Source organism: Halichoeres trimaculatus, unplaced genomic scaffold (assembly GCF_033239565.1).
Source record: "Halichoeres trimaculatus isolate MK-OKI-2021-1 unplaced genomic scaffold, fHalTri1.1 fHalTri1_scaffold_19, whole genome shotgun sequence".
Classification (NCBI taxonomy): domain Eukaryota; kingdom Metazoa; phylum Chordata; class Actinopteri; order Labriformes; family Labridae; genus Halichoeres; species Halichoeres trimaculatus.
The window spans coordinates 20,328,688-20,353,042 of record NW_027437197.1 but is presented as its reverse complement, the minus strand read 5'-3'; the positions used below and the strand labels follow the sequence as shown (position 1 = coordinate 20,353,042).

The 24,355-nt window shown below is 40.8% G+C and overlaps 2 protein-coding genes across 2 annotated transcripts in view; one reads left to right on the top strand and one right to left on the bottom strand.

The window, feature by feature from the left end:
• Positions 1-18,771, bottom strand: part of LOC141808101 (activin receptor type-1-like) — a 32,591-nt gene extending 13,820 nt beyond the window's left edge. Inside the window, exons 1-5 of the mRNA XM_074694464.1 lie at positions 18,428-18,771; positions 4,080-4,153; positions 2,016-2,270; positions 1,164-1,436; positions 734-1,000 (exon numbers count right to left, since the gene is read on the bottom strand). Of these exons, the coding sequence (XP_074550565.1) occupies positions 734-1,000; positions 1,164-1,436; positions 2,016-2,270; positions 4,080-4,146 (862 nt within the window). The 5' untranslated portion in view covers positions 4,147-4,153; positions 18,428-18,771. The remainder of the gene's footprint in view (positions 1-733; positions 1,001-1,163; positions 1,437-2,015; positions 2,271-4,079; positions 4,154-18,427) is intronic.
• A 2,002-nt stretch (positions 18,772-20,773) lies between these two features.
• LOC141808732 (uncharacterized protein C7orf57 homolog) lies at positions 20,774-24,131 on the top strand. The gene is made up of 8 exons (XM_074695423.1): positions 20,774-20,833; positions 20,954-21,000; positions 21,175-21,327; positions 21,424-21,514; positions 21,718-21,826; positions 22,094-22,173; positions 23,533-23,633; positions 23,912-24,131. The coding sequence occupies exons 1-8, from the start codon at positions 20,823-20,825 to the stop codon at positions 23,914-23,916; spliced, it is 597 nt and encodes a 198-aa protein (XP_074551524.1). The 5' UTR covers positions 20,774-20,822; the 3' UTR covers positions 23,917-24,131.
• Positions 24,132-24,355: the final 224 nt, after the last annotated feature.

Sequence of the window (24,355 nt, the reverse complement as noted above, 5' to 3'; positions counted from 1 at the left end):
TATTGACTTGATGATGGTTGTGTTCAGTATTTTGTGCTTTAAACTCACAACAAACACTTTATTACCAGATTTATGATCAGTTTCTGAACGATCCTCTGTGCCTGTTTTCAGCTCTTCTTTTCTTTCATTAAGCTTTGTTGTGTTTGTGAAGTTTCATGTGAAGTCTGAGCTGCTGCAGTGTCCAATCAGAGAGTGATATTCTATATGGGGGCGTGTCTGTCAGTAAAAAGACTTCTGCCAAGCCAGTTCCCGTGTTTCCTCGATCATCGCTCCTCTGATCAGTCTCCTCCATCCTCTCTCCTCTCTCCTCTGAGCACAAATATCGAAGTTAACGCATTGAGACGCACCCTATGACCTTAAACTGTCTCTTCGATTCATTTTGGGTAACATGTAGGGATGCTTAGATACCAATCAGTGGTATCGTTGTATCGGTGCCCCTTGAGACTCGAACAGTATCTGTGGGTCGAGATCCATGGTGCTGATCCCAACAACCAGCTCTATGCCTTTTGTTTTTTTTTTAAACCAGACCACTTTGCTCCTTGATTTCAAATGTTGCCTCTAATGCAGATGCTTTGTTTCTTGCTGCATTACCAGTCTACAGGGTAGAAAAGTTTACATTTGAAAAGAACTTGCATACATTTTGGATAATTGTTTTGCTGGTAAACACTTAAATATTTCATAGTTTAAATAAATAAAGTTGGACTGATGCATCCCTAATAACATAGCACTGTACCTTTAACAGGAAGCTGCACGGTGCTGTTCATGTTGCACAGGTGCCCGTGGCAGCACTCCACAATCTGGTCTCTGGAAGGTGGGGTCTTGCAGGTCAACGTGCTCTGCTCATAAACCTTAAAGCAGCCTTTCTGATACACCTGGGAGCCGCCGCTCACTGTCAGGGAGGAGAAACACTGGTGGCCCATGCAGCGCTTCCCTGTCACGCACGAGCTTCCCTCGCACACACACTCATGCTCCTCTTTCATCAAAGGCTTCCCCTCCGCCTCTGTAAAGGATTTAAGAAGAGGATGTGTAAATAATTAAGGCATTAGATGCTTAAAAATCTATACTCATGAATAGTTTTGTTATGAAATCAGACTTGGTGAGAGTGACATAAGGTCTACAGTGAATGGCAGCCAGGAGAATGTGCACATTGTGTACAAAGTCACCTTTCCCCGGAGCTTGCACAGTGACGTTCATGTTACACAGATGGCCCTGGCAACACTTGACAACGTGAGCCGATGAAGGTGGCGTGGCACAGGTGGCTCTGCCCTCCTCGTCATCCCTCAGGCAGCCCTTCTGCTGGACGGCCGTGCCATCAATCGTCTTCAGAGAGGAGAAGCAGTGCTGGCCGGTGCAGCGACGGTCACGCTCACACACGCCGCCCTCGCATGCACACTCTTGCTCCCTGAGGACCGGTCTGCCAGCAGACAGTCCTGTATCTGATAACAGGAAACAGAGATATGGGGAAAACCATTAGAGTCAAACCATTAGTATGCCATTAAATTAAATGGCATTCACTTAGGTCAGAAAGTTGGGAATGCAGTAAGCGGCTGAAGGAGCTAATCAAGTTACTTTTATTGGTTTCTATAGATTTGTACATATCACACTGTTGTGTTGCTGATTTTAACTCTATCACAGTATAAATGGAAATGCAGCCAACACTGTTGACTGATAGAGAAGCCTGCAGAAAGGGGTTGTGGGCAGTTATTTGATTTATTTTGCATTTATTTTCCCCAAAATAGAGGTTGGCTTGTTTCGCAGCAGCCTCTAGAGTGTCAGATATACCACCAACACAAATATCACAAACAAATTCGGTGATAAAATTGAGGCAGCAGAAAAAGCTGAGGTGTGAAAGCAGACTGTTGCTATTGGTAGAATGACACATTCTTCTTTTGTCTGTATTTTAGAAAACATGAATTTTGGACTCTAACCAAGAAACTTGTTCCAATCAGACAGCTAAAGAGAAAGTGAGAACTGTTTTCATTGTGTAACTGTGTTTTCTGAGGTAAACACCTCACCTTTCACTGGGAACTGCAAGGAGGTGTTCCTGTTACACAAATCCCCAGAGCAGCACTCCACCACCAGCTCAGGAGTTGGTGGGTTTCTGCAGCGTGGTGACCCGTCCTCGTCGGTCACAATGCAGCCTCTCTGAAGAACCGACGTCCCGTTCTGTATGGAGAGGGAGGTGAAGCACTGCTGGCCCACACACCGGCCCCCACTGAGGCAGGATGCTCCTTCACACACACATTCAGAGTTTCTCACACCAACATCACCTGGAAGAGGAGAAAAAACACAAGAGAGGTCAAATTTTATTGATGGAAACGGATAGTGAGCTAACTTTCTTTTTTTATCAAATCAGAGCAGCTTTCATTAACGTTTCCTGTTCTCACCACTCTGATCAACACTGTCGCTTTGACATACTCTAGACAAAATGTAGTTCAATACTTTTTTTGTAGTATGTTGTAGATTCTCCAGATGCTTTATTTTGGATTTTCCTCACTCATATGTTTTCTTGTTTTGCAACATTTTTCCCTGGAGCCTAAAGTAAGGCTACAATTTTTTGTGTGTTCGAGGATGTCTCAGAAAAGTTATTTGGGATGTTATTTTCTTGTTATTTAAGTTTTTAAATTGATAAACAGCAAAATGTGAACAGCTTTCAGAAGCCCAACGAACATTATCGGGCTGTTATATCACATTACAACCAGGTGCTGCTAAAAAAAATCAAAATAATATAATGGTGTGTTCCATTTGTACTTGGAAGTTGGGATTTACGAGTTCTGAGAGGGAAATTTCAATAAGAACGTCCCCCGTGGTCTAAATTTCCTACTGGGAATTTGGTGGATCAACACCAACCCCTGGTTTACAATCAAAGATGGCTGCCCTGGGTGTAAACACTAGTTAAGCTCCTGTAATATCTAGTTTATTTTAGCTTTTCTAAATTAAATTAAACTAAAACTAAATTAGCCGTAAACACAGAATTGTTGGCAAGTTTTTCCGACTTGGCAACTGGTACGCTTTTAACTCAGAGATGATGTCATTTCCACATCCGACTTCCCAGTTTTGATGCGAATGGAACGGACCATAATAGTCAAGTGATCAATTATTTCGATGAGTGCGTTGCAACCTGAATTAGAAACAGTTGCTAACTAAAAAAGGACTTGAGCCTCCGTACATGGGGCGCCCCTTTAACTAGCTCTCCTCTGTGTTGATGTTTTTAAACCATCAGACACAGGATCAGTCGGAATCTAGAATTATTAATCAAAAATGTGTTTTTCAAACATCAAAACAATCCCAGACATGCAGCTCAGGATCTTATATTGAATAGTTTGAAGTGAAACTGTTCCTTTCTATGATAAATAACATTAATGATGGCTCTGATCTGACCAAGACTGGACTTAGATTCTTCTCTGGTGACCCAGACTTAACTTAAACATGAAGGACTCACAATTTTCTCAAACTTAAGGTTTGGGAGTTTGCGATCACAGCTTTCAAATCTTAAATGTTGTATTCTGGAAATGACCTTCAAACAGCCGTTAAGTAATTTAGTTTCTAATAAGCTCTGATCCATTAAATGACTAGTGCCTCTCCTGTTATAGGGATGTATGTATTTTTATTGTGAGTGCAGAGGAAATTGTGGCTAAGCTCCACTTTCCACTGCATTCCTCAGCCACTGCAGTTGTTTAAAATAACACTGAGAGACAGCAGATGAGAGGCAGACAGACTGAGGAGGGGCGGTGTAAGGAGAAAAAAAAAGTGCAAATTTTGGTCTCTGCCTGTGAGAGACTTAAGGGGGACACAGACACACACAGGCTGAACGATGTGGGTGTGTTGACTTGAGTTAAAGAGAAACGGAGGAACGCAGACATGCATCTGTGTGTGACTCCTGGCTAGAGTGTGACCTACAGATTTCTTTTGTAACCAGGCTGATGACTCTGCAGTTTTCAGCACTCAGACATAGCAAGAAAAGCTCTGCTGTAGTGGATCCTGAATGCGTATGCAGGCAGAAATCTCTCCTCTCCTTGGCCAACGCCTTCCCTTCCAGGTCTGACGTGACAGGCTGTGTTTGGTGAAAAGATGCTTACCCTCCAGGCTGAAGCAGGGCAGGACCAGGATGATCAGAACCAAAGGAGACATGCCCCCGATCGTCATTGTAGACCTAGGAGGGAGGAAAGGAAACCAGAATTTTAGGATGTGCACCACTGAATAAGGCACAGTCCAGCATCACGACTCTAGTGTTGCAGCCTCAGAACACATTTATGAAAGATGTTTTGGGACACAGAGCAGTGAGACAGGGGACAGGAGTGAGACAGATAACGACAGGATTTGCAGCCGACCTAAGAGTATTAAAGAGAGAGGGGCCTTTCTTATTTTGGGAAGAAAAAAAGAATCAACACCAAGTTTAAAATGCTCAAGTAAAGTGGGTCTCATGCCTTCCTGTTGTCCTGGCAACAAGGCATTGAGTGGCAAGCAATGGGGAGACTGGTGCTCTCCTATTGGCTGCCTCTGTGCGTGCATGTGGGTGTGTATGTGTGTGTGTGTATTAGTGTGTGCTGGAGGGACAGGCTGCTTGGCAGTGTGAGGGGAGAGGAGCAGACAGACGAAAGAGAAGAGGAGGAGGAGAAGGAAGAGGAGCAGAGAGAACGAGTGTGGGTGCCCAAATACTATCGTTTAGAGACCTGGAGACAGTCTGATGCTTCAATATTTAATGCGTCTGTAGGAGTGCCCACATACGCCACGCACTTCTGTTTGTTTGTTTGCGTTACCCAGTGACACATTTTAGCAGACGACCAGTTTAACTCGTAAACTCGAGGGAACGACTACCCATTTCATAAAGATGATATGTGAGTTTGTGGAGGCATCGGCGCCCACAGCGTGCCCCGTTTATACCACACTAAGCACCCAGGACGTTATCTTGGAAGCATGTGCGCGTACGCCTGAGTGCATCTGTGCCACAGATAAATACCCAAGCGCCCCCGCCTTTACCCCTACCTCCACCCCCTCCAGGCCTTTGTGCCCGTCTCCCAGACATAAATGATTAAGCACGTAATGTTAGCATTAGCCCAACGGCGGCGTCTGTACGGGCCGCTCGCACACAGACCACATGCTGCTCCTTTAATCAGAGCACAAAACAGAGGCTGCCACACAGAGATAATCAGGAGCTCTGTCTGCGCTCCCTTTGGACCAGAGGAGAGGAGTGTGAGGGGGAGGCAGGGGACGGGCAGGAGGGCATAAGGAGGCGAGGGAGGTGTGTAGCCAGAGGCCAACTGGGGGACAGTGGGTCAGAGAAGGGCAGAGAACAGGGCCAACGAGTGCTGCAGCGTCGAGGTAGGCTAAATGGAGGGAAGTGGGACAAGGAGGTGTCTGGTGTCAGCGCCCAGAGGGACAGCGGGAAGAAGGGCACCATGCTGGTTGAGTGGGATGGGAGGGGGGCGGACGGTTGCACCCAGGGGGGCTGGAGGGAAACAGGATAAAGAGATAAGCAGAGGAGTAAAAGAACAATAGTCTGAAGCACACACGAGTCAGTCTGTCTGTCTTCTTATCGTCGTATTGACTCGTACATCAGTCTTATAAGAGCAAAACATCCTCACACACTCTCACACTGCTGACAGATCAATAACTCACCACAATTAACCAAGTGGAGCATGTCATGGGGCTGTGTTTAATGGCTTCAATTAGTGTAGGTAAATGATTTGTTGCATTTTTTGTTTACATTTACTGCAGAAAGACCCTCGACGGGGCACTTAAATCATCTCCCTCTCTATTTATCTCTCCCACGCAGACACTTTGTCTTAAATAAGCTATCATACAGTGGGTGGGAGCCAAAGACGCAGCTTAGTTGCACTGTTATTAGTTTGCAGTTGCGGTATGTACACAGTCAGTATTACAGCCTATGCACCGAGGGCCTGCCTGAGACAAAATGTGCTACTTTCAATTGACAAACATGCACCACTCCACATCCAAAGCCAGATGTCATATCTCATCACGGTAGCTAACAGCTTTGTTAAATGAACACGCAGCGAGGAGTCGTCCTGATATCGGAAACCTCAGAGGGGATTCTTGGAGAGGAGAGAGGCAGGGCCAGAGCATCTGCAGAACCGATTGCGATCTAAGCAGACAACTTCATGCCGCTGTGTGTATGAACGTGTGTGCGCGTCAGAGTGTGTGTGTGTGTGTGTGTGCATTTGTTGCAGCGCTCTATCCCTGCGTATTGAATTCTCTGGCAGAGCTCTGCAGTGTGTGTGTTCACAGAGCTGACATCCTGCCAAGGGTGTGCTCTCATTTCCCCCTCTCTATCTGTCTCAACCCCCATCTTTCCTTTTACTCGCTCTTCCTTTACCCTCTGATGCGGTGCTGAAATAGGAAACCAGAATAAATACCACATGGTATTTATAGCTTACTCTCTTGTGTTTATTGCTGTTGGGATGAAAAATCTAATGGGTCTTACGAGGGTATGACTCAAGCAACATTGTTATCAAAAAAAGAGTGTCCAAATGTTATTTTAACTGTGCGACTATGACTAAGTTGTTTGTTTTACTCTGCATTGTGATGAGTCCATCGCTTTTACTCCCTCCTTCAATCTGTGAAAGGTTAGGCAGTTTATATTGGCCGCCATTTCAGGTGTCGTGAGCTCACATTTTGCAGCTTGGGAAAGTAATCAAGCTCCGTGCTGGAGCACAGTTTTGAAGAGCTACTACCAAAATTGTTCTGGCAAGTCTGAAACGCCACGACTCCTGATTTCTAAGAGAAACGACCTTACAGATTTAGTTTCAGTGCTTAACTTTAGGGTAACTTTGCAGATGTAGATTTTTGGTGCCCTAGTGAAAGAGTAAGAGCTCGTTCCAGGGCTTTTTCTGTGCTAATAAGCTGCATAGCTAACCAAATGGCCCTCAGTGGCTTTTGCATTGCCTCCTTTTACAAGAGCCAGATCTCATTCATGCAAACTCAGGTACTCACAATGCTATTACAACTCATCCTAATGTGGCCACACATAAAGAGGGACATTAAGCAGGCACCTCCCTTCACTTGTGATTCAAAAAGTTTGATCCACATAAAACACTGAAATCCAAGCAAGTTTTTAAGCCTTTTAGCAAACATATTATGAGACTAATTGCAAGTCACACATCGAAAATGTACTTGTTTATTTTCTTGTATTGTGACATTTTTCCTTTTTCAAAAACTTTACAAGTGCATTTCTCTCATACTCTTTACAAGTAATTCAGGCGCCATTTTTGACTTTTGATAACTTGAATTAAGAGATATCATGTGGCTCATATTAACTCTAATAAAACAATTTTACTAAATATGAGACATCAACACTTTCTAAGATTTCATGTTTTGCGATACATAATGCCCAGGGGAGGCTCAAAAGTTAGGTTCTGAGTCACAAAATTACCCCTTCAAGCTAGCTTTCACTGCTGTTATGGGAAAAGGATGAAATTAAAGAGAAGGCAGAGAGAAAATGTGTTTTGTGTTTGGCTAAAAGAACCTGTCTCAGGACTATGGATGAAGCTAGCTTTTTAGCTATTTTGCTATTTCTGGTATACCGCTGAATATAACTGTGCATCATTTCGATTAAGTAAATTTTGAAAATACGAAAAAGAAAAGAGAAGAAAGAATGAAAAGAAAAGTTGTAGGAAAGAGGACAGGAAAAGCGGTGCAGAAATGGCTAGCAAAAATGCTACTTTCTGAGAGTTTTTGGGCTGCTTTGTTGTGAAACCACTGCTGCTAACGTTTAGCATGTCTTCCAGTGACCTTTTAGATTCATCTTTCCTTTGTGTTGAAATAAACGTTGTTATAAAAATCAGTCTGAACATGTGTTTGACCTCCCACAGTTTTAAAATTAGCTTAAACCTAAAAGTATGTTGCTAGCTTTAGCGTTCATCTGGAAACTCTAGAGAGCTTCTCTTAAGTGGGGCTGTGCTAGCTGCGCTAATGTTCACTATTTCAGTGCAGGTTATACAAGCTCAAGCTGTGTCTTTAATGATAATTAAGAAAATGTAATATGCTCATTTCAATGTATCGGTGATGTTAAAAAAAGAAACAGTCATAAATACAAGCACATTTAAAAGGTGTCATTGTGCACAACCAGTAAAATTTGTATTTGTTTCTTGCATGAAATCTGCTTCACTACTTAAAAAAAAATCTTAATGTACAGTAATATCTTTAAATTGATGGTTTTCTAAACAAACTAAACATTTATTCCACCACAGGTATTTCATTTGATATCAGTGCCCCTGAAATGCATCAGCACTGACCTTCCTCATGGAAATACAGAAACGGCATTGAGCTCCACAATGCTAGCCAAAGTGTGTGCGTGTGTATCCCAGAGAGAAATACTTGGACTGGGCTGAGAAGTATGTTAGGGTTGACTCCTGCTGAGCGCTGCTGGAGGGACATGAAAGTGATCCCACATATCAAGGCAACCATTTCATGACGCCACGTTTCCTTTCCAGACTCTTTCCAGTGATCCCACTCCAGAGGGCCATCTCGATAAGCAGCGCTTTAAGACGCCGAGCAGAGCTTAACGTGATTAGATGGAGATGATTAAACATGCCACTCCAATGCTGTGATTTATCCAGCTGAGCCCAAAAGGAGACGCGCGTCGACAGCTCTGATGGTCTGAATACATCTGAGGAGGTGGAAGACGTTCCCTCTTACATGGCTGCATCATGCTAAACCTTCGATCTGAGAGATGCTTGACGGATTTTCAACATCAAACTAATGTTTTAAGTCAGCTTGGATGATTTTGATTTCATTCTGTTTTGTATTCAGGTCATGACGAAGGAGAGGATGACAAAACACTACTTTGTCTGATGAGCATTGGTGTATCACTGAGGTTGAGGAGGGAGGAGGCTGGAGGCCCTGCAGGAGCTGCTGAGTCATCATGCTGGCGAAGAGGGAGACGAGGGGTGGAATCTGTGTCTGAGCTGGCAGGCTGGCACAGTTACCATGGCACAAATAGCCCGGGCACTGAGGAAAAACTGCAGCAAAACTGCGGGGAGCGTGAGGGAAGGAGCAGGCGGAGACTGGGGCAATGCAGAGCCTGCTGTGTGCGTGTCCCTGTTCCACGTCCCTGTCCCCGGACCCAGACAGCCAGAGAGTCAGCATGCCATCAGGGACACACAGATGGTTCGCTCCTAGGTGCATGTGGGTGTTAATACAGACCTGAGGGCGAAAGTCCTCCTCTCTGCAGCAGCCCACATTCATATTCACACTACAGCTCAGCAAATCAACACATTCAGCTCAGTCTGAAAAACAGAATCTGCCTACAGTCAAACACAGCACCAGGGATGACTAAAACCAAGCTAATGGAACAAAAACACATATTTTTAGCAGGTTATAAGTAGCTCTGAACCCTGAAACACTACAATATTAATGACCGGTTTTTAAAAACCCTAATTTGTCTTTTGAATCCCTGCATGTTTGTTTTTTAGCTGCATCATTGTACACAGAGCAGCGCTAGAGCAACGGCATAACAGGGTGTAAACTTTAAAAGCCACAAATTGTTCAGTCATTGTTCGTGAGGTTTTTATTCAGCGCCAAATTATCCACAGAGGTCTTCTGCTCTCCAAAACAAACAGGACCAGTGACTAATAGTGGTTAAAGAGTGGCTGAGGCAGTTACATGTTAAAAATCAGTGTTTGTCTGATACACTTCTGAAGGGTTTAGTGGGAGAGAGTCGAGCGTTTAAACAGTTTAACTCTTCAGCAGGTTTTATTGTTGGGTTAAAATTCAACCAAGAAGTCAGAGAGCAGTTTGTCTCCACTTTACTACATTAGATATCCTAAAGACTTGCTTTAAATGATAGTGCTGGAAAATGTTATCTCCTAACAACTTGAGGCAAACCCGTTGAGGATTTGAGGGCTCTAGTCCTTCAGTCGAAGGCTTGTTGATGTTGGCTGGAGGCCAGTTGAGTGATATCAGCGATCCTGCAGGTTCATTACTTGCCACATACTGCAACATGACTCAAATACAATCTCGCCCCACATCTGTGTCAGGATGTATGATCTCACCTTCAAAGTGTGTGGAGGTTTTTTTTTTTTTTTTAGAAAACGAGGCTGTCGCTACAGATCAGACACATGAAAGTCAAAGATATCCCTGTTGTCTTTGGGTCAACTGTTGAGAGGATAACGAGATGAAAGTCAAGCAGAGATTTCCCACTTGATCATTTGGAAAATGAGTGAAGAAGATTTTTCTTAAAGCAATCACTAATGCTATGTTTAATACATCACAGACACTTGTGGTCCAATTGGGCTGTGTTTATCATGCTCGTCAAAACATGGCTGCGAGGAAACAAACCAACTCGGTTTTAACTTCTGTCTTGCCGCAATACTCCTCCAAAACACATGGGGGCAGTGTTGTGTTGTCAGATTGCCTGTTTCCACTCTCTTTAAAAATTCTGATTAGTTTTTCACACCAATTCTGTGCATATTATATTAATCTGACACCGATACAAGCATAGAACGGCTTGGCTTGAAGTAAGGTCTCCACAAAAACTGCTCCCCCTGGTGTCTGGCTGCAGTAAAGGTAAAAAATCTGACTCCCCAGTCATTCGAGATGAGCTGTGGTCAAACTTTAAAACATTAATACCCCTCAAACAAATGTTTCTCAAGTCAGATTGTTGTGGTGATTTGAAGATATTATTTAGCTGCGTTGAATTCAGGTATTTTTTTTTTCCTGAAGTTTCATTTTCATTAGTTGCAAGAGGTTAAAAATGAGGCTTTATATCACGTTTAACAACTATTGAAAGCTGCCGTTCTTGTGTATTTTTTTCAGGGATTGTAAAATATGTCTAGAGGTAGAGCCAAGAAGATATTGGACTCTGAAAAAAAATATATATATATAAATATATATATTATTATTATTATTATTTTTGTAGCCCGGCTCCACTCATATTATCCCAGAATCCCTCACAGTCTCTACTGCGCAGACTGGCTGCACAACGTTTGCTGATGGCTGAGACTATGATGGTATTTTGGCTTCAAAACCATACAATGGTAAATGCAAGAAGGTAATACAGTCTATGGATACAAGTTGCTGTTTATCATTTGGTAACTATTTACAGCGATTCTGGACATTAACAAGAAGCATGATCTCACATTGGCTTCAACATAGGTACGGTGGCCACTGGGAATTCTGTATTGTACACAAAGACAGTGAAATATCTAGAACCAACACGTCTGTTGATCTTTACTTGATATCCAGAAAAGATAACCTCAGTGTAAATGACATTTCATTCATTACGAGATAAAAGAGCAACTTCTAAGGCCCCTGAAATCATTGGTGCATTGTTCAATCAGTTTGAGCAAGAATTCATCTCTCAGTATCTTCCTTCTTTCATGAAAACAGTAATGAAACCAAATGCAAATACCTCCCTGCCCAAGTTCACTTCTCACTTACACATTTACTGTTGTAGGCAACAACATTGCAGGTTTTGTTTCTTGGATACAATCCTGGGTGTGAGCACACACACGCACACACACAGACAGAATTGTTTTCATCTTGGATCAAATGTAATCAGAGACAATAGTCACCTTGTCTTTCTGCTGTAATCCCACCCTTCCTTTCACCTCTGCACTAAAAACAACAATCAGAAACAAAGACTAGGAATTCAAAAAGACTACCACTAATGGTCAAAAGAGAGACAGTTTTTTTTCCCAACGATTGATGTTTTCATGGTCTCCTGAGGTTGTAGCTTCATGTTGTTTGAAGTCAACTTAAAAAGCTTTAACAGCCCAGTGGAGACGCTGTTAACAAGTCTTCTCAGCGCTGGTCACCATAGTAATTAGACAACCATTTTCACACAGCCATCAAAACTTCTGGACCAGCCAGTTCAAACAGCCTTCGTGTCAGCCATGTTTGCTAACAGAAGAATGCACAAACACTCTCCCCTCCAAACGACCGTCTCACAAAGTTCACTGTCCCAGGTTAATACTTTTCTCCAAAGGACACCTTGATTTGTGTCAGGCTACACCTTTTTAAACACATTTTTCTCCTTGAGAATCAACTTATTGAGGTGAACAGACAAAAGAAATGTGTGCACACCTGCTCACAGCTCAGCAGAGTGTAGCCTTGGAGCGAACTGCACCATGCCAACCAAAGTCTGAGCGACTAGACTCAGTTAGCAGGATGCTAAATCCTACTGTGTGACCCCAAAACGATGGCTAAAAGAGGCACCACTATGATGATAATCACTCTGCAAACAGCTCGCACCAGAACAATGAACGTGTTAACGGGACCATTCTCAGGGTCGTCACATCCTACTGCCAGCGGGGACTTTACGGCCAGGGAGTCTCTGGTGCTCCAGTGATGACACTTTTAAGGAAAAGGATTTGTGAACTAAGTTTAAAAATACCACTGATGGGATAACTAGAGGGTTTTGTGATGACTTGATTTAACAGAGTTTGGCCTTTTGTTGATGAAGCTGAGCTGTCAGTATCATTCTGGTCAAAAAGAAGTTTGTCTGATGTAGTTAAAGATCCTGGTAAATTATTTTAGCTGCTCATGAAACAGGCTGAGATTAATACTGGCGTCTCTTCAAAAGCTATACAAGCAAATAGAAATATTATAAAGTCATTTATTGCGATAATTCTTAATTTCAAATAAACTGTGGGTGGGCAGATGACGGATGTCAGATAAAGTAATACTTAGCATTAGGGATGGGTACTGAATTATGTACTTTTGTAGGTTCCAGTCGAATTCTGTCTGTCGTATCTAGTACCAATTCAGGTCAAATCAAACGGTACCATGTTTTGGTCCCTCTGGGAGAGTAGGTGATTTTCCATGGTGGACATGAACACAGCATTGCAAGTTTTTATATTGAGAAAGAAATATGCAAAATAAAAAAAAGAGATTTAATTTTAAACAAATAATATTTATTTAAAATTTTTTTAAAAAAACTGTTATACATAACAAATATTATAAAAAACTGTTATTAAAATCGTTATTATTATTCAATTATTATAGAATTTAATTTTATTAAAAATATAAAAAATAAATATTATATATAACAAATATTTATTATTACATTAACAAACAAAAGTACAGAAAATTTGTAATGTTGAGCACTGATACTGATTGCCAGGTACCAGGTATCTGTACCATATTGTTTCAAATGTGAAAGGTCCCAATCCCTACTTGGCTTGCTAAAAAAAACAATCTAATAGATGATGTTTTTTTACATAAGGGACAGAGATAGGTACTTCTTTGTCTACAAGAGGAGTCAAAATCAACATTTCTGAAAGTGCCTCACAGGAGTTTATAAAATTTGGCTGCATTCAAAATTTGGCCTTCAAGACACTTCCAGAGCATCAGAAAAGTCGATCAAAAAAAATTCAGTCCCAGACATTGAATTACTGAGCCTAAACACCAGCAATCTCTTTATTTCAGATCCTTCTATCAAATTTATATTCCTTATTAATTTGACTCCCCATCTTTTTGTTTCTGACAACCAATGATGTGAACTTCACAATGTAAGAATCCATCAATTTGCTGTTTATTGTGGGGGAAGTATGTTAAAGCTTCTGTAGCAATTCTGGTAGTTGCCATTGGCTTTGTACTCGTCTTGAAAGTATTCTTATTCACCAGTTTTATTTATATTTTGTTTTACTGAGTCAGTTATTTAATCTGATGTCTACTCCACAGCAGCAGTTGCAGGCATCAAAACTGAAAATGTAGAAGTAAAATTTCTGTCTGACTTTGTTTTTATTTGCCTGTGAATGTCATAAAGAGCTAACAATTTGAATTTCAGTCACTTTCAAAACCGGCTAAAAAAAACCTCACAGGAGCTTTAAACTGATCATTTGAATATTTTTCAATTTCAGCTGTGGGTTTACACGCTAAGGCTTATGTTATATTGTAATGGTTATTCCAGACATGTTGTTCTGGCCAACCTTCAAGGCTAATACAATATAAATTTCCCTTACAGGGTGAATCCAGAGGACTGGATTCCCTAAATTAAACATCCTGGCTGAGCAGGACGCTGAGGTACGACTATAGTAACAGAGGTACTTTAGTTAACGACCCCTTGACCCCAGAGATGAAACATAAATTATTCCCAATTCGTAGACAACGTGCCTGCACCAAATAAGAGCCTGTTCCTGGGTCTGGGAATGAGATCAGAGAGAAGAGAGAGCAACAGAAACAAAGCCATAACTTTCCCCACTAACAGCTGAGCGATAAGACAAGAGCACTGAGGCGAGTGAAGGGCTCATAAAATGTGTATTGCAGACTGTCTCCGGTGCAGTCTGGGGTTAGAGGGAGAGCACTGCAGATCTGTCTGTGTATGAGTGTGAGTGTGCATCTGTGCAGACAGCAGTGTCTTGTCTCCCTTCTATCTGTCTCCATCCATATTGAAAGACAGGGGAAGAGAAATCAATACGTCTGAGCAGAGTGACCAGAAGAAGAAAAAGAGGAGAGCAGGACTCAAATCTGGCAGAAACACGGGGAGTCCTTTTATCTCATTCTCCCCTTCTCTAAATTCCCGTCTCATGCTGAGACTGCAGTGCCTGCGAGTCCCAGACTGCTCCTCTCTTCATGATATGTTTGGGCTACATAAGGCTGATGATTATTAAAAGGCTCAAGTTGTTGTGTTTTTTTATTTGACTAAAAATAACGCTGCAGACAGAGGGCCCCTTTTCTGAAAAGCTGGACACCAACACAGAGCAGAAGCGAAATTTTCAACCCACATGCTGTATTCCTCCGCAGCCTGCCGCCTCATCTCATGCCAGGTTTGTTGCTAGTCAAACTTTCTAGGATAAGTCAGCATATACACATAGAGCTGCACGTGCACACACACCACACCACACACACAGATGAGGCAGAGATAGCTGGAGATTGCTGCTCTCAGTTTGACTGCAACCCAAAATACTACCTTCCTTTTTCGCCTCAGCTGCCCCTTTCCACCTGCAATCACACACACATTCATAAACCGTCACAGGCAGTCATACAGTATCCCTTTCCTGCCCTCCTTCCCTTCACTCCCTCCTTTTTTCCCCTTCTTGAAAGCCGCCAACACAGAAGGGCCTCCGACTCTTCTTGCTCAGACTTGAAGCAGTCTATCTTGGTCTCATAACTGCGCTTCTCTTCTTAATGACAGACTGTGTAACCTGATCCCACACACACATATGCATACACACACCATTCCTCCCCCATCCCTTAAACACTCTCTCAGGGGTTTTTTTTTTTGAGAGCTTGCATATTGTTCCAACCCAAAGTGCCAGCTTCTTGTGACAGCCAAATTACTGTGTACAGAGAAATGATTACTATCAAAGCCCCCACCGTAACAACTCCCCTCCTCACACTCACCTCATTCTTCCTCAAATACTGAGACAAACTATACACTTAATGTCCACCAAAAAGGAAAAAAGGAAGCACTGGAGCTGATGAAGTCGGGGTGGAAAAAGTAGAAGTGAAAACTTGAATCAGTTCTGCGTGGGAGAGGCAAAACTTTCAGATTGAGATCAAAGGCTCTTATTTCCAAAAGTTTGTTCAAAGCAGTTCTGCTGCTGCATCTCGTGATTATATTCAGCATCACTTAATCTGATGAGAAGTTTCTTTTTTGATTAAGCAGCAAGTCTGTAAAATGTTGGAGATAGCGAGGGAAAGAGCTATCACAGTTTCCAGAGTATGAGTTGAAATCTCTTCTCTGGCAAAAATTTGCGGAAACAAAGAGACACAAAATTAGCAAAATGACCAATGCCTGGAGATGACTTTGTTTGATTTGTCTCCCTGATTAATGAAAGTGCTGTAAAAAAGTAGCCTGGAAAAAATTGCATCAAAATAAGACAGTCAACAAAAAATCTCATATTAGACTTAGGTCATAACTTAAACTCATTAACTCAGAAAAAATGCTTTCTCAGTTTTTGAAAATATTTCCCACTTGAGTCAATGATCGACATCAAAAGTTGCAGAAAAAAGGCTTTAACATGGTTAAACAGGGTGTCTGTCACAAATTGACGCCAGTGTGGTTGTACCATCATAATGTGAAACAAATAAAGTTTGATAGTTAAAAACAGAGTTGCTTTAGGCTTCTACATTTGCTCTCTGCTCACCTCTTCACCACAAATCATACTCGCCTCTTCTCTGAGGTCAATGACTTTGGATGTCTGAATTACATTGATTGATTGATCATCAAAATAGATTTTTCATCACTATCTTTCAACTAGTTTGGAAAATAGGTCACAGGGTACAGTACAGCGAGTGGCAAAAACTATCCTGCCCGATCAGGAAAGTATTCCTAAAATAAGTGGTCCATGTAAACACAGCTACTGCTCTGACTCATTCAAATCACTGGTGCGTCATTGATGCTAAATATTGCTTGTTTAAAGGTACAGTGTGAAGAAATTGGAATATTTGGGGTTAGTTGTCCAATTCACTGAAATGCTCCTTTATATCTGACATGACAGAAGGTTTTAAGCATCACCAGTTTGTTGGTTCTGTGCAACTGCAGGAACATAGCAAGGCAAGATGGCGGCCTCCCTGGAAGGAGACCTGCTCCTAAAAGCTAACACAAAGTCAAAACAAACTCTCCAACTTTAATTTTACCATTTACCACCATTTTTGTTTAATTTTACCAAGTCTGCTTGGCTACATTCCACACACTGCACCTTTAATTAAAAAATGATATAGCTCTCTAAACAGATTTCTCTTCCTGTATATTGATTGTCTCCCAGCATCACTGTGTCATAAGATATAGGGCGTATATTAGGTATCATATTGTACTGCAACCCTAAGCAAGGAAATGTGAATATAGACAGACAGACAGTCAAGCATTATAAATCACCCACATGGAAGCCCCTGAATACGAACTGTAAAAATAGACCAAGACATCATTGAGACAGCACTGTTTATCTAAGACAGTCAGATAACCTTTGACTGGTTGAGTTACGACGGATAATCCATTTAAAACAAAGAAACTGTCTCAAAACTCTAAACAATAACACTGTTGTAGCCTGAGAGAGGAGGAGAGTTTGGATCACAATGGTGCCTGAGAACAGGATCCTCAAGATCCCCTGCAGTCGAGCCAGATCTAAGCCCAGACTGCCTGACGGCTCTTTATCTGACCGCTATCAGCCAGACTCAGCGACGCAAGCCCCCCCATGAGAACAGCAGGCGCCCACCAAGAGGTCCGGCCTCTGAGACTGCTCAGCCATGGGGTTACATTCTCCAGATCAAGAAGCAGACACACAAACACGCAGGGATAAATAACCTCAACTGCGGAAGCTTTAACTGGTGGGGTCATTAATGTTTAAATACATTTTAAATGGCTGATTCGTATTGATTAAACAGTAGTCTACAGAGCCAGACACCAGTCTCTGCGGTCAGCCTACTATGCATTTACATTGGTCAATTGAATGCATTGCAATTAAGAAAAGCTTGACTTTGTTGCGTTCAATAACACAAACTACACAAGAAAACAAATGAACAATCAAGTGCTCCCCAGACACTTGGGCGACGGAGGAAGAAAATCCTGATTAGTATGTGGGAATGTAATTTAGTTAGAGCTCAGCTCCAGCACAAAGAGTTGATTCTGGGGAGCAACACTTCAGTGTGAGACATCCCCATTCACACTTCTTTTAATCTGCACAATTATCTCTGAATGCTTCCAGCTAGAAGTGACACCTTTGTAATGAAGTTTGCACCCTCCCCAATGCTGAGTCTGCCAGCTTACATTGACCTGCCCTTCAATCTGCACCACGTACTGTTTGCTCCAGTGATGTAAACACACTTTTGCAGGCTTTATGGGAACTATAAATGGTAAAGTGGAGTGTTTTTTTCCACAGACAATGTCTTTAAAATTAAGCCCCTTCCAAACAATGCTGTGTGATCACTACTGTTTCAGTCTCTGCCCCCCCTCTGTGCTGTGATTGTGATGTTAAAAGTGCTCAGCAGGGGATGATGAGACACACGATCAAGCAGGAACGACCCTCCCAAAGACTGTTTGCATCACAAAAAACTCCTAACAAAGTCACAACTAGTCGCGACGTTGATAGGCTGGTGTGATTGTGAAACACCAGAAGTCGCAGAGGTTGACCCGAGACGTTCAATTTCAGCGTTTTGGTCCTGAACGCATCACCATTTATCTAACCTCTAACTATCAGAAAAAAACATCCCGGTGACGCGTTTAAGAAGAGACCAACATAAAATTAACACAGTGAGGCTAATATATCAAAGATGCTGATACACATGTTTTATAATCAAATGACGATGAATAAAACATCAATACTGCAATATAACAGGCCAAGATTTTTGGAAGAAAAGCTGGGAGGGAGACAGGATTTCTTGGGAGCAGCACGTCACGAAACATTTTCCTGCGAGTCAGCGAACTTCTCCGTGTCTACCGAGATGTAAACCTCCCCTTTACGATAAAAATCAGGACTTTTAAAGTTCAGTTTAAACAACATTTAATGTACATCGTGATAACACTTACCTCGCAGGTTATTTTCCAAAGTGCTGTGATGGTTTTGGTATCTCTCGCAGGTCGAACTATTCTGCCATCTCCCGAGAATTCACCGACAATACCCGATTTGTTTTCCAAAGTCTGAAAAGCGGAGCCTACATGACGCCAACATGATCGTCCGTCGCTCGCTGGTGAAAAAGTGACAAATTCATACGATGCATGAAATCAGAGGAGGGAAAAGATGAATATACATTTTGTGACGCTGTCCCTCCTCACACATTTGCACTGTCTGTGCTTCACAACTCGCACTCCACGAAGGAAAAAAAGCCACGATTGGAGGAGGAAGTTACCTTGTAACAACTCACTGTAATTAACCAGCGTCAAGATGCAAGGGCGAAAATGGGCTTCCGGTGAAGTGTTTCAAAGTAAAAGACACGTTTCATTTATGAGCCGTCAAGGACCTTAAAAAATTAAAAAAATAAATAAACAAAAAAAAAACACTTCATTCATTTTAAATAATGGTTTGTCATATTTAAGAATCAAATTTAACCATAAAAATACTGTCTAAAGGATTTGAGCTTTCCAGAAAGCTCTAACTTGAAACACATTATGAACACATATCTCAAACAGTAACGCCCATCAATATTTACAGAAGAACATTTATCATGGCAATTTTATCCAGCAATTATTTATTACAATGATCTGCATATTTTGGGAAATAATACCCACTTGTGCAGCATCTAAAAATCAAGAAGACTTTAGGGATTATTTCTTCAACTCAACTCAAACACTGTATTTTGTAGTCTACATAATCCCTTGATTGGATTTTAAGAAATGTAAGGAAATACGATGCTAAAGTGTGCCCCATCGTCCCTAAAGGGTTATAAACAAATCAAAAGCACTGAAGAATTGCAAACTTTGCACTTTTTCAACATCCATCATTTCGTTTGATTTTAATTTGCAGTGTGGAAATGAAGACTCAAAACTATCTCAAAGTTAAAATATATATATATATATATATATATATATATATATATATATATATATATATATATATATATATATATATATATATATATATATATATATATGTTATATCATCATGTTATATATATATATATATATATATATATATATATATATATATATATATATATATATATATATATATATATATATAAATTTGTTGGGTCAAGGGAATACTTTTTGATGATCTTTTTGATCAGTTTGCTTTGACATCCTAATGGAAAATTGACAGTGTTAAACTCGGGCACTTAAACAGCCAAGAAGAGTCGTGGGGGTGTTAAATCACCAGCCTGCTCCAGCACTGTTCCCTAGCCATACACTTAGCTTTTATGCTGAAGTATATACTTGCGTTTCCGGTCTCGGGTTCTTTGTCCTAAGTTACCTTGACATGCTATGTAATTAAAGGACCATCGCCGCTTCCTGCGCTCTGCGCATGTTCCCAACTCAGCATTCATGGAGTGAATGGTTCAAGCTTGTTTGCATTTTTCCAAATGTGGTGACTTAACTGTATAAAATGTTCACTTTTAAAATACTCAAAAAATATTCTCTCAACTAGGCCTAATTTGTATTTGCAGAATGGTTTTCGTTCGGGCATATAGAGGCTAATGTTAAAACGATAAAACGTATTTGCATGGACTACTTCTTTATTATGGTTTAAAAAATGAATGGCGAAAAGATAGCCATTCACTCACATATTTTATTAAGCTTTATTACAGAGCCAAACTCTGGAGCGGTTAGTCGCAGTAATAAATACTATGGAGATTACACAACAACAAAGTAATTAAAAAATCACTTAAGCACCATATCAAATGATTAATGGACGAGCTGGTGGATATCTTTTCCACACAGCTCGGAAATTTGCATTAAAATAACGTGTAAGTACCCGGCAATAACTCAGCAATAGCTTTTGCTTTTTTTTCTTCTTCTCAAATGAAACGTCTTTCTAGACTTAACTGCTTTACACACTTATTTCTTCATGTCTAGCGGACTGACCATTTCTTTTCATTTATCATAATACTGCAAAAGGCCACTTGAATAACTCTTTAAACGGAATCTCTTTTGGGGGAACTTCATACCATTAGAGGTCTCCAAGAATAATGATGTGGTTTTATTTATTTATTTATTTATTTATTTGCCATATCTAACCCAAATAAAACCGTCATTATTCCGTTCACTCTGTTGTGAACATCTAGGAGTATAATCGGATTTCCTATTAAATCTATTTAACTAGAAGTAACCCAACTTGCCCACTAAATAAATAAATAACTAGAACCGTACCTCACTGAGCAGCAGCGGCTATCGAGGGAGGCTCGGTTTAAGACCCGTTTCCAAGGCAACGAGTCACGTGCTCCAAACAGTCGTTGCTTTTCACACAGCCGTTTGCTCTTCTACGTCCAAAATGACTTCAGAGTAAGTAAACTCCGATTGACTTTAAGCCGAAGTATTTTTTCTGTTGTAGTCTTTTGCTAGGACTCAATGTCCAGTGTTGTATGTTGGAGCTTAACGGTGTATTTGTTCCACTCTTAACAGAAAACCCACAACTCACATGAGTAATGATCTTCAGTCGACACAATCTGGCAAGTAAACTTGAATGACTTAAATTGACTCATGATGTGCTGAGTGCTACCAGGTCAAACAGGCATGTATTTACATGTGACAGTGAAGCGGATAAAAAGAGATATGTACAAATTGTGTGAAATCTTTCCTTTTCGTTGTTGTTTTGTGTGTTTAAATGACATGTACGGTCATAGGGCTCCACAGAATGAACGGCCACATCTCCCAGATCCCAGGACTGTCCCCGAGCATCAGCGCTCTACCAGAGGAGAAGGTCAGGGGGAGGAGGGCTGGGGTCTTAGAGAGTGACTCTGACTACATCAAGCTTGCAAAACAAGGTGGACACAAAGGTACAATCAATCTGTTAGCTTCTCTCTCCACGTAGTTTACATTATCTGGTCATATATGATGGGGTTTTTTTTGCTCATTTTCACACTTCTAAACAGGACTTTTGTGGCACGAGGACACAGTTTCTACACCAAATTCATATAAACCTGCAAACTTGTTCATGGCATCAGGAGATAGCACTGAGGAAAGGTACTGAAAACATTTGTCATGTTATTGTCATGCACTCTGACCTATAGATATCCAATAAGCTTTTAAATTTAAGTAACATTAATATTAGTAGCCATCCTGACTGTTTTTCACTGTTTATCCTTCCTGTCATGATCCAACTATCATTAAGCAAAGGATAGTTTTCATATCCCTATATTGTTTTTCTCCAACAATCTAATTAACAGTGCAGAGAAGAAAAACCCTGGAGCTTTTCAACCGCTAGAGCCTCCCTTTGGGACTGACAATATGTCAGCCTGGGAGAGGGATGATAACAGCAGCAATGGCAAAGAGAAGGTAAACACAGAATTGCCTGAGTCATTTTAGGAAGTAATTTAGCCAAATGAGGCACAAAATTCAAATTTGAATTTATCACTTGAGTTGTTCAACACAGCTTTGACCCTATTCTAATGGAGAAATTATGAAAATGCCTTAGAGTTGTATTTTTCAGTTTGCCTTTACTTGATCTCGACCAAATGTGTGTATGTGGGAGAATTGAAGCTAGTGATGGGAAAAGTATCTAAGTATCATCACAAAGTGAGACTTTGTCTTTTACTTCTGCAGAATAACAACATCCAAGACAGCCAGGTGGAGAAACTGCAGGCATCCAATCAATGCTATGAGACCAGCAAATTCAAGAGGATGTAAGTTAATGTGGTCACAAGATGGCGCTGTGGTTCATTTTATTCAGCAAAGGAAAGCCACTGCAGGACTCCAGGGACAGACTTTGAAAACATTGATTCATCAAAGCCTGGCTATCCTGTTAAGCCAGACTACAAGTTTGAGCGGAGAGTAGAGTCATATGTTCAGATCAGTTATACTAATGAGTACACACTTAAACTGATGCAACTAATTAAGAGCAAATTATTTTTCCCTTTTTATATGCAGGGAAAGATAACACATTTAAGAAGTGAACCAGGGTGTAAGAAGTGGATTTTGGGCTAGAATTTTTAACATTATGTTAAAAAGGGTATAAAATAATTTTTGACTGGTCTATGTGTCGCCAATAAATGAATTTAACAGGACAAATCCTTAGTCTGTGAAAGGATATATGTAAGCTCTTAGCTCTACTAGTTGAAGGAATCATATGGATATCCTGCAAATTTTAAGCCTTATTATTCTCACTTTATTCTATTTATTCAACTATGGCTCAAGGGAAAATGCTGAAGAAATTTTGCAGCGACAACATGATCAAAAATCAGTGTCAGGTTCAACCCACATTTCCAAAGGCTTCTAGACTGGACACTCCAATCTTTTATGAAGATCTGCAGAATTTCTCTTTCACATACATTGAAATCAAAATGAGATGTCTGTGGACAATAAACACAAGCAAAACCTCTTCAATGTACATATTTGCACCGGACAGACTCAGTGTCTAGACAAATCTGGACTTTTGCCTATTTGCTTTGGCTCACTGCTAATCTATGCTTTGTGTCTCTTGTACCTTTTCTAAAATGTCAATGACCCAAAACCCTAAATGACCTCACGTACAGAGCTCATAACAGAGGAAACAATAAAGACTGGTGTCAGCGCACATGTTATGTTGATACTGCACGCCAACAAAGTCCACAATGGACCCTCTTCAAAACAAAGTCCTGCCATTACATGCAATGTATTGCTTATCTGATGCCAGGTGCAAGATTTTGAATGTTCACTTCACATTTCCTGATTTGCCTTGCCTTATTTTGAGCAGATTAAAAAACTGTAGTGTTTGGGATGAGATACAGTGACACTTAACAGGCTGGTGTTACACTGTATATACCATTTGTTGACTCTGTGCAGCATGCTGTAATTCTGTAATGAGTAGCTTGAGTTTGTTGACTGTGTTGCACGTCAGCCCGAGCCTCCCATGTTGGTCTAGAAGCCACATTGTGGGCATGATAAAAGATTACATAACACGGGTAACTACATGAACATCTTTTGATATTATCTCTGTTTGAAAAGCTGCAGTTCTGCTGCAGTTCTGCTGCATTTCATCTCCATATCTTTGTGTCCTCTTGCAGAGTTTTTGACAAGAAGCCTGCCCCTGTCAACATGTCCAAACTGCTGAGTTTTGGCTACTTAGAAGATGATAAACCAACAATATGCAACACAGATCTGACAAGTAAGGAACAGTTTAGGAGTTTCGGTCACCATAAAATATTTTCAGTCCCATTTTTCATCCAGCACTCATAAATCACCTCGATTATGTTGAAGAAAACAGCGCCAAGCTGCTGTATTGATTTATGTGACTCAATAAGTGCACATGGACACAAAACGTTGGCACTCAAACTTAAAAACAGCAGCTATTTAGTTTTTATGACACCTCTTGGAAGTGTAGTGCTGGGTTTATTAGTGAATGATGTGCTATTAACTCTTGCTTGTATATATTTCTGTCAACAGATTAGCAGACTGCTGCTGCGAGGGTAAAGGATGTACGAGTTCAAACACTTCCAGAAGGGAATGGTTGCCATCCTGTCCTTAAACAGAACATACATTTTTTAACCAACGCTGAGCCACACTGAATGTTTTACTGTGTTTTTAAATTGTTTTGTGTATATCAGATGTGTTACTCAAGCATAAAAGTTCTTGATTGAATTGTACTTTTTTAATGCACTGTTGTTGCTTGTGATGCATTAACTCAATTTTCAGAAGTTAAGAGAGCACTTCTCTTTTTTCACTTATTTGCTGTGTATGTAACTCAATAACTAAACAATATTAAAGTTATTCTAAGATTTTAGAGTCTTAGTTTACTTTTCCCTACATTTGTTCTCAACAGACTGTCGTCACTTTAAAGATAAACACACATAAACAGTGATTCATTTCCTTAAAGTATGTGAAACAGGG